General features: G+C 35.6%; 2 protein-coding genes across 6 annotated transcripts; both read right to left on the reverse strand.

Moving 5' to 3' along the window:
- Positions 1-1374: 1374 nt before the first annotated feature.
- Positions 1375-4603, reverse strand: LOC110921739. Of its 2 annotated transcripts, none has more exons than XM_022166087.2 (5): positions 4433-4603; positions 3187-3265; positions 2155-3085; positions 1825-1949; positions 1375-1737 (listed from the first exon to the last, which is right to left on the reverse strand). In XM_022166087.2, the coding sequence occupies exons 2-5, from the start codon at positions 3238-3240 to the stop codon at positions 1576-1578; spliced, it is 1272 nt and encodes a 423-aa protein (XP_022021779.1). In that variant the 5' UTR covers positions 3241-3265; positions 4433-4603; the 3' UTR covers positions 1375-1575. The 2 variants fall into 2 exon arrangements, with proteins under 2 accessions (XP_022021779.1, XP_035844342.1); XM_035988449.1 differs by having other exon boundaries at positions 3187-3321.
- Positions 4604-10132: 5529 nt separating this feature from the next.
- LOC110923585 (transcription factor GTE4) lies at positions 10133-13850 on the reverse strand. 4 transcript variants are annotated; one of them, XM_022167657.2, is made up of 5 exons: positions 11635-13849; positions 11511-11556; positions 11315-11413; positions 11149-11222; positions 10133-10619 (listed from the first exon to the last, which is right to left on the reverse strand). In XM_022167657.2, the coding sequence occupies exons 1-4, from the start codon at positions 13381-13383 to the stop codon at positions 11179-11181; spliced, it is 1938 nt and encodes a 645-aa protein (XP_022023349.1). In that variant the 5' UTR covers positions 13384-13849; the 3' UTR covers positions 10133-10619; positions 11149-11178. The 4 variants fall into 4 exon arrangements, with proteins under 4 accessions (XP_022023349.1, XP_022023351.1, XP_022023350.1 ...); XM_022167659.2 differs by having other exon boundaries at positions 11315-11410; positions 11635-13848; XM_022167658.2 differs by having other exon boundaries at positions 10140-11036; positions 11635-13850.
- Between the last annotated feature and the right edge of the window lie 3292 nt (positions 13851-17142).

Genomic DNA, 17142 nt, shown 5'->3' on the forward strand with positions numbered 1-17142 from the left:
ACTCACATCCCCATCCACAAGTGGATTGACAAAATGCAGATACAAAACTTGACCTTTCTGCAGTCCTAAGAGAACTTCTTACACATCTTGCGATGTTCAAGTATTTGGTTACTGGGTTACCTTAAACAGACTGGAAGTTCCAGAAATCTATGGTCTGCATGAAAACACCATAGAAACTTTACTAACATTCTAAATAATTCTGGTGTTAAGAGGTGGAAACTTACCATTTATAGACGAATGGGTTAGTTTCAGGTTATGTTCTATCTCTAACGGGTAAAACCTATAACGTTAGCTAGAAAGGAAACAATCCAAAGATGCCCGCCCAAAGTGAGTTTTCAGTGAATCATTTTAGTCAACAAAGTTGGATTATTATAGAAATAATTATAATTTGGTTATCGTATATGACATACTAATTATTTATCCAAACGCTCTTTCTACCTTTGGTTTGGCTTGGTACCATTAACTATTAGTAAGTTCATACAGTGGCATTTCTTTTAAAAAGTAATTAAAAGAAAATAAAAAACAAAGATGTCTTTCTATGTATTTCTTGTGGTTTATGATGACAAGCCATTAACAAAGGTTTTGCTCATGATAATATGCAGCAACGGACATAATGTCAACAATTACAATAGTTTTCAACTAAAATGTCTATATGCTTAGCAATAAGGGTATACGGGGTGGGTACGGTGAATGATGCGGTGAGTGTATTTACCGACGTGGAACACCACCGCCAATGATGAGTTTACCGCGCGGTGAGTTAGAAATCGGTGATCACCGCTCATGAGAATATGACCGTTGTCTTCTTTTTGGACCGTTGGAGGAGGCAACGGCTCCTTTATAGCCGTTACTAATATTTAAAAAAAAATAATTTACATATTTACACTATAGAGTAAACTTCAATTTTCGTCCCCGTGGCTTGTTGATTTTAACACTTTCAGTCCAATAGTTTATAAATTCATTTATCATCCATTAGTTTCCTGATTTTAACAGTTTCAGTCCATTAGTTTCCTGATTTTAACAGTTTCAGTCCATTAGTAAACTAATGGATGATAAATGTAATTTATAAACTATTGGACTGGAACTGTTAAAATCAGCAAACCACAGGGACGAAAATTGAAGTTTACTCTACACTATATAAACCCAACCCAACCCAAATCACGAGAAATGTGTTTTTTTGCCCCAGTGGTTGATAAGGCGGGAAGAAATTTCTTTATAACACTCAATAACACTGTTATCTAATTATCTACAAGTTCCGTAACTCCATTTTTTTGTTTCATACTTGAATAATTACTCTACAATGGTATGATACTATTTAGATCGCTATATGTTTCATTCATGTTCATGGTACACCAAGTTAAACTTTTCAAGATAAACTTTAATCGAATTTAAATTTTAAAGAGCTTTCGATAGTGGGAAAATATGCACCAACAAGGAAGAATCTGTATACAATTTTTACTCAAGTTAGAAACTTTTTACTTGAAAAAAATCGAAATGAAGAAGCATCATAACCACAATTTATCTCAACTATGTGCAGAATTGTGCATTATTTGTTTGCATGGATAACGTTTCAGAGGTCTACACGAGCTCCCATTCAGAGTCCGGTAGATCTTGGGCCGGCGGTTTGTAGCTCTGTGTCGGTTGGCATAGTTCTTTGTCAATATCTGCATACTGAATCGCCAGCTGCTTGTACTCCTTCGTTATCCTTTTTCTTGACATGAAAGCATCTTTTATCATTTTCTGCCAGATATAATTATTAACTGTTAGAAACAGATAACCGAAAACAAAGACTAAGAATAACTTTTGGTTTAAAGAGACGGGTTTTACCTTGTAAGACTTGCTTCTCGACGTCTTGGGAAACAAAGAAAGTTTTCCACCTTCGTAAACGGCACCGCTTTCAACCTTGTCGTATTTAACGTCTTCAAAGTCAACGGTTGAGAAATCTGTTAATCCTGTTAAAGTTTCCTTCATCAGAAATTAGCCTAACAGAGCTTTAAATTCATATATTCTGACATCAGCAATTAGGACTTCTAGCCAAAATAGGAATTTTTTAACAATTATGAAACGGATTAAATGGTTTTTCATTACAAGGTTAGAAAGAAAATGAACTAAAAATTAAAGTAAAATTCTTTTTAATAATGTAAAAGAGAAGCATACCGGTTCCAGAGCAAGACGCATAAGCATCATTATTGGGATCATAGTCAACAGTTGCGAAAGACCCACAAGATGAGAGAATATCTGATGACACAGAGAGATAATCCATGGTTTCCATTGGCTTGCAGTCAATTGTATCTGGTTCTACAATGAAGTTTCCGAATGATGAGTTTAACGACTCGCATAAGCTTTCGGACGATAACCCGCCAGCAATAATATGCTTAGAATTCTCTTCTTGATTCTCACTGCAAGTAACTTGACTTTCCGGTTCAGATGATTCATGAGTGGTTAAAGTATTTAAATCGCATTCAAGTTCATCGACGTGGTTGTTCAGAAGTGTTTTCTTTTCTTCCAAATTCATCAATTGATCCCCTTCAATAATATTGTCGGTTTCCAAATTCAGATCGATAATATTTTCTAGACCCCAATCTGAATACTCAAATGCTAGAGCATCACTATGTGAACTTCCATCATAAACTACTTCCTCTTCAAATCTGTTATCAGGATTTTGACTATTGGTAGAAGAAGAGTCTAGATTAATTTGAGTGGCGTTATCCGAAGTCTCGTTTATTGGTAGACTGTCCGTTTCACCAATAAGATGTTGACTGATTTCAGAGATGATTCGCTCTGAATGGGGCAAACCAGTAGATGATGGTTTGTGACATAATTCTTCATGAGTCGAAGGAGCTTCTTTCGGGTTATTCGTGTTACTATCAACAGTAGTTTCTTTGACTTCGGCAACTGAATTTGTGGAAGTTTCAGCCAAATTAATACCTTTTGAAGGTATTACTTTTACTACATGTCCAGGTTCCACCATGTGAGTAAGACCAAAGTCATCCACAATACCAGAGAAAAAGTTCTTCACGTTCGCACCGACACTTTCCATTTGGTTCCCCACAGTTTCCATTTGTTTCCCCACAAATGAAACGGGTTCCTGAAAAAAAAAAAACAAAAACATGAAAATTACATGATAATCTTGAAGACCAAGTGGAAAAAGAAACTAAAACTATTACATAGAAGCATGAAAAGGCATACCTTGCCTACAAATTTATCAATATCGGTGCATATATCTTCTAGCGTCTGGCACATGTTGGTAACCCAAGTTGTATTGCTCCTGTTCATCATGAATGTTAACTACTTACAGGAATGGAAATCAAGAAAGCTTGTAATCTGCTTCAAAAGAAGGAAAACACAGGATTCAGTTGTGGTAACAAAAAATCATATCGAGACGAAATTTCATAGAAAAATCTATATACCACATGTATTCAAAGGTATATGCATGCATTAGAAGATGACTATACATAAAACATGTTTCCTTACAATTCCACTACTTTATAGAAGAGATATATACATAAGGCCATCCGTAGTCATAAAGCCCCTTGTGGGGCGTTATGCGACACGTGTCGTGCCACGTCACACAAGGGCTTTATGGGGCGTTATAACACTAGAGCCCGTAGTCATAAAGCCCTCGCCTAATCATTACCTATTTAATAATTTTCTATTTTATTAATTAATATAAAAAAACATTGCTTAAATTTGATTGGGGGAAAACCAGAAAAAAAAAAAAAAAAATTCAAACAAACCACACATCACGCCGCTATCCATATCGCGCCGGATCTTCTTTTTTGGCCCATAACGCCGTGCGTTTCGGTGTTCACCGGCGCTATGCGGCGCTATGGAGCATACCGCCCTCACATGCCGCCCCATAACGTTTGCTCTAAACACACACCATTCAGTCAACACATAATAATAATAATATTATTATCAATGGTGATTAAAGAAAAACCAAAACAGCAGATATGATCTTCTAGAAACATCTCATAGGTTTAACCAAAATTCAGCACATTCATATAATTATATAAACATTAATCACAGAATAATCTTCAGTCAAACGTACTTTTTCTAGTCAAACTTCACATAGGTTATCCTATACAAACCGATTATACGCATCCGTTAGTGATAATAAACAAAATTATTAGGTTTTAGTGGATGAACATCAAGTGCGTGAATTATAAGCGATGTAATTTACGAAAAACTGGATTCTCAACTCTGGAAACATGTTCCGATTTCAACACAGGCTATTGCTAACTAATAATTATTCAAGTCGATCACTCACTTCTCGTGTTCCGATTTCAACACAGGCTAACTAATAATTATTTATATGGAAAAATACAAAAGTTGAAAACAGGAAGCGGAAAATTCGGTTAAATAAAAGTAGTTAGTTTGATTGTTTGGGGAAGAAGTAATTAAAAAAGTAGCGATGCGCAGTTAGAAACCCTACCGGAATGAGAGACGAAGAAGAAGAAGCAGTAACACCGGTGAAGTGAGGTGGTGATCGGGTAAGAAACTCTCGGTCGTTAGCTCTCCTCCCCGGCAAGTGGGTTTAATTAAGGCGACTATGATGGCTATGTATACAAGTTGGATTTCCTTGTATAATCCCAATTCCTATTCCTAACCATATAATTTATCAAAAAAATTAAGGTATTTATTAATTTTTGGACTTCATCCTATTAGGCTATTACCTAAAATAAAGGATACATATAGATTTATTTATTATTATTATTTTTTTAAATGGTGAACATCATATTTTAGGTTACCACACTCTTTAAATAGGAGATTTTTATTTTGCCGGTTGACTTTAGAGTTTGGCTTTTACGGGCGTTCCTTTGAGAAACCATACCATTGATAGTCGTTGTGCCACCACAAGAGCAAAACTCTCTGGTGTAACACACCGTGGGACAAAAACGCAGGTGGGTTCGGGAATCGAACTGACAACCTTGCATAAGGCCTAGTTCAAATCCTTCATTGTCTATATACATCGTAAAATGACATAAGTGAGATTTGAACTTGAGTCTCCATTAGAAAACTCAAACCTCCTACCACTAGGCCACAAGTGAGGGGACAAGATTTTTTTATTTGTATTATTTATATCTTTTTAGTGAACTATATATTTTATTTATATTTTTTAGTGAACTATTGAAATTATATCTGTATATTTTATATATTTTTAGTGAAAGAAAGAAAATAAAAAAAAGTTATTTATAAATAAATAAAGACAAGTTTGAGGAATTAAATATATGTGGCTTTTAAAAGATGAATAAGTTTAGGGATAAAGGATTTCAATATAAGTAATCTTGTTACCCACAAATTCCTTAATTATCATTTTTTAGGTTATTGAATTTTAATAATTCTAAGTTTGAACAGTTGGCCAATAATAATTCTAATTTTAGAAATTCCCTGTAATGATCCTAATTTGTAAGAATTTGGCTTCATTGATCCTTTATAACATATAAGATTTTGGTCTCCTCAATAGATTCATGTGCACTTGCAGCCTCCTTAATTGAATTAAGTGCACCTGTAGTTTGAAAAGGATCGATGTGGGCCAAATTCTTACAAGTTGCGATCGTTGGAGGGAATTTTTAGAGTTGGGATTATTATCAGCCAACAGATGAAACTTAGGATTATTAAAAGGGGGAGACTATTTGCACACTTGGTGTGTAGATAGTCAGCCCAAAAAGGACTTTTTTGTCCTATATGCACACCCTGCAGTGTCGAGCTGTGGCCAAAGCGTGGCGTTTTGGTCCCGTTAACTAGACAAAGACTGACGGGTGTCTGACGAGTCTGTTGACCGGACCAAAAAGCCGAGCTTTGGCCGCGTTTTGGTCTTGTCAACCAGACACCCGGTCAGTCTTTTGTCTGGTTGACAGGCCTAAAACGCGGCCAAAGCTCGGTGTTTTGATCTGGTCAACAGACCCGTCAGTCTTTTGTCTGGTTGACTGGACCAAAACGCCGCGCTTTGGCCACAGCTCGACACTGTAGGGTGTGCATATAGGACAAAAAAGCTCTTTTTGGTGTGCATATAGGCATTTGGGTGTACCAATAGGTACACCCTATTAAAATCCAATAACCAGTTTTTTAACATTCAACTAAACAAAAGCTCGGTTACCTAGAGTAACCCAATGACAAAAGGAGCCCCTATATGCATGCGACCACAGACAGTGTTGGGTAACTCAAGCACACCATCTCCAATTCTGAGGAAAACCCTCGCCCAACAGCCCACTACGTTAAAACCCGATTGGGATCAGATTCAAATTTGAGACGTATGCCCTCAAAATCAAATTTTCACTTCCCCTCAAATACCAATTGAGATGTATAGCTCATTGGCTTATTATCATATGGCCACCGGTATTTTGCATAACATATATTTTGGTACCATCTCACTTTTTAACTTTATTTTTAATTTACGAATAAATTGTTTCTTTACTTTATAATTACTTTAGTATGCTAGATTCACTCAGCTCGACTCAGTCGGTTTGACCCATTATTATATACTGAATTTGGTAATAGACCAAATGGATGGGTTTGGTGGCTAAATCTACACGGAGTGTCCACCAACTGAATCTTTGCTGGTGAACACAATTTAATCTGTTGAAAAATCATCCTTCGAAGTCTATATACATTGCATTGTTGTTTATTATAGATACGTTGTTATAGCCCTCTAGTGAGCTCAAGTTCGGCTAAACTCTTGTACTAACATTGTTAAAGTGAAGAAAATGATAAGATGACACCCGACACCGTATTAGCAATATATTTAACTAGCACAAAGTTAAAATATTAAAAATATTTTATCTATGATATTAGATTTCGATCATTGTGTTTAAAAGTAAAGTGACCAGCCTCTACTACTTCAAATTGAAATGTGCTGACCAGGCCCAAATTTCAAAAACTCCATTTCACCAAAACAAGAGTATGAGTTTAGGGGTGAAAATCAAAAGCTCATGGGTTTCATGGTTCATACTCATAGCTTCCTGTTTTCCAACACTGGCTTCCCTTATGTTGACTCCATTCATCGTATACAAGATATTCCCACCTGAGATCAAGCACACTGCGGATGCTCCCGTCTTGGAGAAAAACAAACTCAAGGAAATGGGTCATGTAATCCCGTCTTGGAGAAAAACAAACTCAAGGAAATGGGTCATGTAAAGAGGGACGAGAGTATCATGTTGGGAACTATGCTTGTCACTGTTGTGTTATGGATTGCCGGGTAATTTAACCACCTTGAATGATTGGTATTCTGTTCTTATAAGTTTACAAATTTTAGCAAAGATTTATGATCATTCCTTATAATTGATTCAACTTGACTTTTGATAAACAATTAGCTTATATATACTATAATCTGAGGACCTTAAGTGGATATGCATTCTACCAATACATACAAGTAACACACTTATAGTTAACTAATATCATTTGAGTTTGTTAACTTTAGTAAACTGACATAATTGAGGTATACTTTTTGTTGTAGTACTGTTGACCGGAATTTTGAACAATTGGCAACAAAATAAGTATTTTAGACTTAAGTTGTATTTAGTGTAAATATGATATATTTTGTTTTCATTAGTTATTTTAAACGGTTTTTGATGACATGTTATGTCATGGTGTCAAGTTTAGTGTAAATATGATATATATTGTTTCGGTTTTTTATGCCATGTTATGTCATGGTGATTCGTTGTTTAATAAAATTTAGTATGTAAATTTTCTAAAGACTACTCGTGTTTTTACACGGGTTTTACATCTAGATGAGATATATAGCTCATTGGCTTATTATCATATGGCCACCTGTATTTTGCAAAACATATATTTTGTTACCATCTAGATGAGATATATAGCTCCTTGGCTTATTATCATTGGCTTATTATCTAGATGAGATATATAGCTCATTCTTGGGCCGCTTTTAGACCGAGAAACAAGAACCGGAAGCCATTGTGTACTTTAGAGATGGGCATAAAAACCGGTTCCTACCCGATTCCAGTAGACCCGACCCGGACCCGGTTCCGGTTCCTACCCGATGCTCAGAGGAACCGGTCCCAGGTTTAAAAAACCCGACGGGTATTACTCGGTTCCCATTTTTCCTAAAAAAAGTCAACCGTACCCGGTTCCTACCAGTACTCGGTTCCTACCCGTAACCGGTTCCTATCTGTACCCGGTATGTTACCGTTGGAACCGATTCTTATATGGATCTGACCGTTGGAACCGAATCTTGCTATATGGTAACTCATTAAATGCAAAATCTGACCGTTGGAACCGGTTCCTTTATGACCGTTGGAACCGGTTATACTATAAATATCACAATTTTTTTTATTTTTTTTCACAACTCATCTTCTTCTGGTATCTATTTCTTCAACTTCTTTACATATTTCTAATGGCTTCCAAGAACTCTAAAAGCAGAAACTCCCCATCCGTCAATAATGTTCCAAAAGGTTCAAATGCTCCATTTGTGGTGGGAACATTATCGCATAGCCGCAATATGGATGTATGGTGCAATTGGGATTTAGTCGAGATGAGCGATGGTTCGCAAAAGGCTCAATGCAAGCATTGTGGCTCCTTGTTAAGCAAGGATTCTAATTCTACTCTAACGGTACGATTTAAAAAAAAAACAGCTTTTCTGATCGGAACCGATTCCAAACAATAGTCGTCAGCCTTTTTCTGAAATACGCAGTGGAACCGGTTCCAAACAGTACCCGGACCCGGTTCCACACAGTACCCGGACCCGGTTCCACACAGTACCCGGACCCGGTTCTCTTGAACCCGAAACCGGTTCCACCGGTTATAAAATAAAGGATGTGTACCCGGGTTATACCCGGACCCGGTTCCACTAACAACCCGGTTCCATTCACTTGTATCCATACCCGGTTCCGGTTTGGAACCGGTTCCGGGTTTTAAAAATAACCGATTCTGCCCATCTCTAGTGTACTTGGTTTTAAAAAGTACCCAAATGAATGAAGAAATTATGAATCATCATATCAGTATATCTCACCAATAGCAAAGCAAAGGTAGGGTCTGAGGAGGGTAAAATGTAGACAGCCTTACCTCTCTACCCCGTAGGAATAGAGAGGCTGCTTCAAGTGAGATCCCCCTGCTTGATAGTAGTTTTGCATCAAGCCTTGGACATAAGGCACATAACACTCAGCAATCGGGACAAAGACCGATTAGTGCATGTACCCTTTTGTCTTTCAGCTATCAACGCCACCACATGATGCATGATTAACCGTCCTCCGCTTTTAACGTTATTTTTCACGAAATTAGTAAAATAACGTTAAAATTAGTGCACTTTCACTTTTGCCCCCCGATGAAGAAATTATGAAGGTTGATGTATATAACATATGAGAGATATGCAGAAGCCGTTGTGGCCTTGGTTTCATAAAGCAGCACCTTACGTATATGAAACTCCTGCTTCACATCTCGACTTATGTTGTGTTTCAGAGATCTACTTAACAAGGGGAGGGGAGGGGAGGGAAAATGAGGTTTTTTTTGCCTGATAATAGTCTTTCCAATTTGGAAAGACATGGAGGGGAGGGGAGGGATGGGGAGGGATTTTTAACTTGGGAACACACCCTTAGAGACGTAAACACCGCAAATCATCAAGTCTTGCGCATTTCAAAATTAAGTTCTTGAATAGGGATGGTAATGGGACGGATACTAGTATAATCATGTCTCATGCCCAACACGATACATATTGCATACCCATTAGTTTGCTAAAATTATTCATTAGTTTTCAAATACACATTTTAATTTTTACATACTTTTGTTACCCAAAAAATTAAAAAAAAAAACTATATATTAGTAGATTTTTCTTTCTCAAAAGAAAAAAAAAATATAATTTTCAAGTAATCGGGTAAAGTAGCACCTAGTACTGTACTCAGAGAAAAAAAAACTAAATACTTATGAGACAGTTTTGCATAGTCTTTTAAGGTTTTTGTACCTAAATTTTTATGAGGCAATAGTCTTGGTTTACAAAATACACATTGCATTTTGTACTCCGCGATGTAATTAGCAACTTTAGTGCTGAAACAAGTTTCTTAAATGTTATTTAAGAAATTAGATAACTAATTAGAATCCATAACATACAGAACATTTTACATGTTAACCTGCCCATTTTGGCACATTAAGATGAAGCATAAAGTTGCCAGAATGAAAACAAACAAGCACAATAACAAGAACTGGCAAAACAGATGAATAATCCAACATGCAATAACTGTACATGCTACCTATGTTTATCATCATGGGGCATGTGACATAAGCGTTACAAAGAATGGAACGACTTATAATGTTGGGCGAAAGAAACATCACCCATCCATCCAACTTATGAAAATAATCCTGCGTCGGGTCAAAACACAATTCAAAACCTAACATGGGTTCCTCATATCTAAAACAGGTAGCAAATTCTTGGCAACCGACATTCGCCACACCAAGGAAGGAGTCCCATATTCCTAAAAAAATTCTAATTCATACATCCTAATTTCTAACAGAAGCCATCACCTCAACATATACCAACCAACCAACATGTTCAACCAAAATTTCCAGATCAATACACATCTCAACAGTTTTGTGGTTTAGTCATCATGCATCTTATATGCCCTTTCACAAGCATTTTACGACTTTCACGGGATAGCATCGGTTTCTGCCAAAATCTGCAAATTATAAGACCATCATGCAATCAAATTAACTGTCAACAATTAGCAGAATATACAGATTGTATTCGACTTATATAACAATGAATATAATTGACTAACAAATGTCACTCAAAACCATCATATATTAAGAAATATAAAAAGATAAGTGATGTGCCAAACATATCTGGCAGAAGAAAAAAAAACTGAAGAAAAAAGAGAACATATGCCAAAGAGAATAATCGACCCTCTAAAGTCATCGAGCAAAAACGAGCATTGAACTTATCTTAGTTTCTTTATATCATTATTTTAATACCGAAATTCAAAATCTTCTTTAAAAACAAACTATACCAAAGGCGGTCGAAAAAGATGTACTATATAAAGGCAAAAGTTCTGCATACTATTTCATCAACTTGACCCCTTAAGATTCGTCCCATGCTATGCAAATACAATAAACACAATTTGTTTAGTTTCTCACTTAGATACATGCACACATTTTTACATAATATATTCACTTTTAAATGTAGATATCAGAAACTTTGTAAGTTACCTTAATCTGCTGCTCTTTTTAAGTCCTAGGTTATTGCCCGCCATCTGAACCAGAGGAACTGTCACTGTCTGAATCTGCAAGAAAAACAAAACAAAACCCTGAACATTTCAATCGATTTAACTAACAAAACACAAGCAAGTCTATTGGAAAAAAAAAAACAATTTACCACTTGAAGAGCTTCCGGAATCACTGCTTGAACTGCTTGAACTGCTGGCATTATCCCCACCTTGGTTCGGTGGACTAGCAGCACGATTCTGCTCATCTGCTTTACACGACACAAGCATTTGCATTATATTAGCACAATCGATCATATTCCTTCAAAAATCAAGCATGTGAAAAGTATAAAACTGTTGTAAAGTTACCAGCTCTCGTTTCCGGTGGTGCCACTGGAACAGATGCTGCCGGGTTCTGCAATAATAATCAAAATCATGAATCTTGATTGAAAACTTTTGACAAAAAGAAAAAAAAACTGTATGTGGTTCATACTTGTAGCATGGCTTGATTAGTATTTCCAGCTAACGCTCTTGCCTTTTCGGCTTTCCTTCTGTGCTTGCTCAAATTCTTCCTATAATTCATGACAAATCTATCGAGTTCCCATAGAGTTTCAGCATCAACACTATCGATATCAACTTCGATCTCATCGTCATTTTGAGAAAGCGAAGTATTACTCCTGTTTATGATCTGCACAATGCTGTCGAGTTTTTCAGACGGTAAACTCTGAAGATTTGCACTAAGCTTTTGCTTTTCTTCGAACGTCATGTCCCGCTTATTCGGATCCTTGGCTTTGGGTTTCTTCGGGGCCGGTGTTCGACTCACCGGTGCAAAGCTTGGCGGTTTCGGCCTAGCCATGAACGGCAAACCCATCGATTGAGACCTATCGAGAGTTCTAGGATTATTAACCTTTCTTGCAACTGGTGAATCATTAATGGGTCCGTACCTCCAGTCAGACTCAATCACCACCCATTTTTCTTCGAATATGTCCGACAACTGTTCAGCCATAACATGCACATCTTGACCTTTGGGATTATAAGTCATCGCGTTGTGAAACGTGAGCCGAACATCCTCTGCGAATTCGCCAGGTGTCTTGTAGAAATTCTGGGCTAACCGACTCTTAATTGTGCCCAAATCCATCGGATGTTTAATAATATCATGATAATCATGAAGCCCAAGAAGTTTCGCATTAACCGGTTCGTTAAACACCCAACCATGCTTGTGCTTCATTAACCTCTGCAGCAAACTACTACAGCTTCTAAACACCTGGTTCTTGTGCCTTTCAAGACCAACCGAATAATCCGACTTTCTACCACCATTCGATTTCAGTTTCTTGTTACTTTCAAGAGGCAACCGATCTTTTCCAAGAAGGAAATCTGAACCCCGATAATACTGATTCGCTTTCGGCGTCCGCTTCTCTTTCTCAACATACTCACCAACCGATACACTCAACTGTCTAAACCTCGACATATCATGATTCTCAAACGGACTCACTTCCGAACCAACTCTCATCAACGCTCTCCTATCAACCATATCCGAACCTATCTCCGAATAAACTCGCGTTAAGCCTCTCCTATCCATATAATCTGTTCCCATTCCCATTCCCATTCCCATTTCTGAATTAACCCTAACCAGTGACCTCCTATCTACCGTAACATTACCCGAATGATACTGCAACTGATCATAACCTCCATCGTTATCGTTATCGTTATCCGCGATTTCAATCGCGTTGGAATAATGACTAATTTCGGTTTCTTTATCTTCAAGCCTCTGAACTAAACTCCTAACTTGATCCAGCTCCAGTTCTAGCTTCTCCCTAAGCTCTTTAATGTCATCCTTAGACGTGGAAGCTTCCAGACGTATCCGAACCCGATCATCCACCAACGTAGCAATCGGTCCCGGTCTCACCACACCGTTTCCGGCAACCACCGGAACCATCGGTTCCTGCCGTGGGCTTTGACCGGAAAAATCATTTGACACATCGTTCGCTAGGGTTAGGGTTTGGTCGTTATTGGTGGTGTTAACTGGAGAACCTACGGCGGCTTCGGTGACCGGAGAAGCGACGGCTACGGTGGCTGGAGAAACGGTGGCTGGAGAAACGGTGACCGGAGCTACAGCGGCGGAAACGGCGGCGGAAGCGTGATTAATAACTCTTTTACGTCTTCTTGTATAAACTTTATTGTAGTCTCCCCACTTACTCTTCTCTTTTCTTATCTTATCAGCATCTAATGTTCCAGAATCCATACATGAACAAAGACGAACACTCAATTTCGAACAAACAATCAACAAAATCGATAAATTAGAAACCCTAATTTCACCGTTTCAAAGAAGAAACGAAACCCTAAGTGTACCAGAACAACAAAAAGCACTCCGATTTCTTCGAATTGAACGAAGAAATCGAATTGGTTAGGGTTTGGAAGGAGTGCGAAAATTGAAGAAATTAAACCCTAGAAAAGGTGTGAAATTGAGGGGTGGATTGAAATAGAGCCGTAGGATTGGAGGAATCGAACGGTTGGGATCAGATCTGGTGAGGAGAAAGGGTTAATTTGGGGGAAAATAGAGATCGAAATTGAGAGGGAACTAGGGTTTTGCAGGTTGTAACATGATCTTGATGAGTAACGAAAGAGGGAAAAAATGTAAAAATATAAAATAAAAAATAAAATAAAGAGGAGAAGAAGAAAAATAAAATGTAAAATTACTTTGGTGATGTGGTGGTCGAAAGGTTGAAATCAATAAAGGGGGTGTAATGAATCATCCCACTGAGATATAAATTGGTTTTTTTTAATTGATTGTTTACAAGAAAAAATATAATTAATTTATAATTGTCGTTATTATTTCACTTGATTTGTTACGACTAATACGATTTCAACAATCTTGGTTTAGTTAGATTGTATTTTATGGATGATCTTATCACCATAATTTCAAATCCATCTTAAAAACTCGCTTGAAGTTGAATATAAAGCGTTTCAAAATTCGAATTGAATTCGAAAAATTCGAAGTTTAACTCAATTTGAATTCGATTATCAAGGTTCGAATTTGATTATTAAAAATTCAAATTCGAGTCTAGTCATTCAAATCAAGTATCAATTCTGTGATTTTCAATTTGATTCAAATTCAGCTTACATATATGTATAAAGGTTAAAATACAAAGGATTTTTAATGTTACGAAGAATCAATATAAGATGCGTAATTATATTTACTTCATGTGTAATTAAATTAAGAAACTTCATGCGTAATTATATTTACTTCATCGCCACACCATGACACCATTTTCACAATTCACAGTTTATGTTTTGAATGCTAGACTATCTTTACTTTATTAACTTTCAATGTGAACTTGGCGGGCGGATTTGGACATAATTCAATGGTGCAATTGGGTTCCGCTTAAATGTAATATTTTTGCTTGGTGGGCGGATTTGGACAGAATTCCGACCGTGGAGGCCTTAGCTAGGAGGGGTGTTTCAGTTGAAGATGGTGACTGCAGTTTCTGTAATGATGGCCCCGATTCGGTATCGCACATCTTCACGGCTTGTCCTTTGGCGTTGGGGTTATGGGAAAAGATCAGTTTTTGGTGTCGTGTGATGAATTTCTTTGTGTTTTCTTTTAGAGACTTACTTGAGATCCATTTACTCGGAAGTAGAAGGAAGTCGGAGAAAGTGGCGCTACAAGGGATCATCCTCACCGCTTGTTGGCTTTTATGGAGGCTAGAAATAACCTTCGTTACAACGGGAAGCAGTGCAACGTGGAAGACATTTTCAGCGAAGTTAGGGCTCTCAGTTTTCTTTGGTTCAAACATAGAGCTAAAAACGGTTTGTTAGTATGGGTTGATTGGTGTAAATTTGTTAATATGTAGTTATTTGCGTTTGTTGTATGTCCCGGTTTTCGGGTTCGGCGTTTTCTAATGAAGTTCTCCTTTCAAAAAAAAAAAAAAAAGTTTCGATGTGGACTTCCTCGTTTTGAATATAATGTTACTAGGTTAGAACCTCGTGTATTACACAGGTTGAATAAATGTAATTTTATATACTAAACTAGATTATGGTCCCGTGTATTACACGATTTTATATAACAGACTGTGTTTAGAATTATATTATAACTTACAATATTTAAAAATTTACATTTAAAAATTTACATGACATACAACAATAAAAAAATGAAATTACAATTACAATGTACAAATCTTTAAACACTTCTTTATACATGACATTTGTTTTTTTTTTTTAATTTGACCATCTTTACTTACATTATAGACAATGATCTATGGTAAGTGGTAACTATATGTATTTTTTAAATTATTTTGAAAATATTAGAGTTACCAAACATAGCGGTTTTATATTTGATGTGAAAGTTTTAAAACTCAAATTAAAAAAAAAAATCTAAATTAGCGGGACTTTAATAGTGAGATTAAAATAGAATATGTCCCGTTATAATAATTGTAATCGTTTATTAGAAGTATGATACTGTTTAAAAAAGGAACAACAATTATCATTATATAATATTGTTTAAATAAAAAAATAACAATTATTATTATATACTTAATAATTTAATTGAATAACGTAAATAATACAAAATTTAATATTTATTTAATCTAAGTGATCAAATAAAGTGACATTAAAATTTATATATATACCAAGGTCAAAACTTTTAAAAGATTTTTTAAATACAATTCATTTTCTAATCAATACGTGAAGAAATTAGAAATCTTATAGTTATCTTCAAGAAAAGTATAACATTTTCCCCAATGTTAGTTTGGATAAACAGAATAAAAGATAAACTTTTAAGAATTGAGTATTTCTTTTTTAAATTATTTTTTTTAAAATTATAGTTTGAATGAGAGAATGCCACGTGACATTCTTTGTAGTCTTTTATTATAATAGAGATTAAAACAATTATAACAATTATTCTTTAAAAATCTCGTTTATTACAAGGGTTGAACAAATGTAATTTTATATATTAAATAATAAAAAATTATATTTCTAAGAACCCCATGTATTGTACTGAATAAATGTAATTTTATATAACAAATAATAAAAACTCGTGTATTGTACAGGTTGGATAAATCTAATTATATATACTACATGATAAAACAGTTATATTTTTAAAAACACTGTGTATTACACGTGTTAAATAAATGTAATTTTGTTACCTTGTATATTACACGGGTTGGATAAATGTAATTTTATAAACTAAATAATAAAAAATTATATATTTATAAACCCCGTGTATCATATAGGTTCAATAAATCCAATTATACATACTAAATCATTATCATCATCATCATACTCAGTAAATCCCACTAATATCAAAGCTAAGATAGGGTCTGAGAATGGTAAGATGTAGACAGCCTTACCTCTACCACGTAGAAATAGAGAGACTGCTTTCAGTGAGAGCCCCGACTCGATAGTAGTTTTGCATCAAGCCTTGGATATAAAGCACATAACACTCAACAATCGGGACAAAGACCGATTAGTGCATGGTCCCTTTTGTCTTTCTACTATCAACGCCACCACATGATGATGATGCATGATTAACCGTCCTCCGCTTATAACGTTATTTTCACGAACTTAGTAAAATAATGTTAAAATTAGTGCAATTTCACTTTTGCCCTCCGAGCGTCCACACATATATGCATTATATGCGCATACCGCAAGTGGGGCGAATCTATACTATATTGGATTCGTTTAAAAAAGCATAAATTTGGTTCGGTTTAATTGGAATCAAGTCATAAACTTGGTTAAGTTTAATTCGAATTGATTAGAACCCCAATTTTAAAAATCTAAAACAAAATTATATTATAAGCTTCTCTTACTAATTAGTGTTTTTTAAAGTTTGATCTAATGTCTAATAAGTTATTTTGTATATTTTGTTTGTACTTTAAATTTTTTATATGAGCGTATTATTGTTTTTTAAGTTTAAGATTATTGTTTTGTGCTATTATTTAAAAAATCTTTAATTTATAATTTAAATTTGATGATAATATATTATTAAATTAAATAGAATGATTCT

Source organism: Helianthus annuus, chromosome 3 (genome assembly GCF_002127325.2).
Source record: "Helianthus annuus cultivar XRQ/B chromosome 3, HanXRQr2.0-SUNRISE, whole genome shotgun sequence".
In the NCBI taxonomy this organism is placed as follows: domain Eukaryota; kingdom Viridiplantae; phylum Streptophyta; class Magnoliopsida; order Asterales; family Asteraceae; genus Helianthus; species Helianthus annuus.

Excerpts from the sequence above, each read along its gene's own strand:
- LOC110923585 (XM_022167657.2), bottom strand. The coding sequence starts at position 13,383 with ATGGATTCTGGAACATTAGATGCTGATAAGATAAGAAAAGAGAAGAGT. Across the intron at positions 11,414-11,510 it reads ACCACCGGAAACGAGAGCTG|CAGATGAGCAGAATCGTGCT; the intron begins GTAACTTTACAA and ends TGTCGTGTAAAG. Across the intron at positions 11,223-11,314 it reads TTCCGGAAGCTCTTCAAGTG|ATTCAGACAGTGACAGTTCC; the intron begins GTAAATTGTTTT and ends TTTTTCTTGCAG.
- LOC110921739 (XM_035988449.1), bottom strand. The coding sequence starts at position 3,276 with ATGATGAACAGGAGCAATACAACTTGGGTTACCAACATGTGCCAGACG. Across the intron at positions 3,086-3,186 it reads TTGATAAATTTGTAGGCAAG|GAACCCGTTTCATTTGTGGG; the intron begins GTATGCCTTTTC and ends TTTTTTTTTCAG. Across the intron at positions 1,738-1,824 it reads CGAGAAGCAAGTCTTACAAG|AAAATGATAAAAGATGCTTT; the intron begins GTAAAACCCGTC and ends TATATCTGGCAG.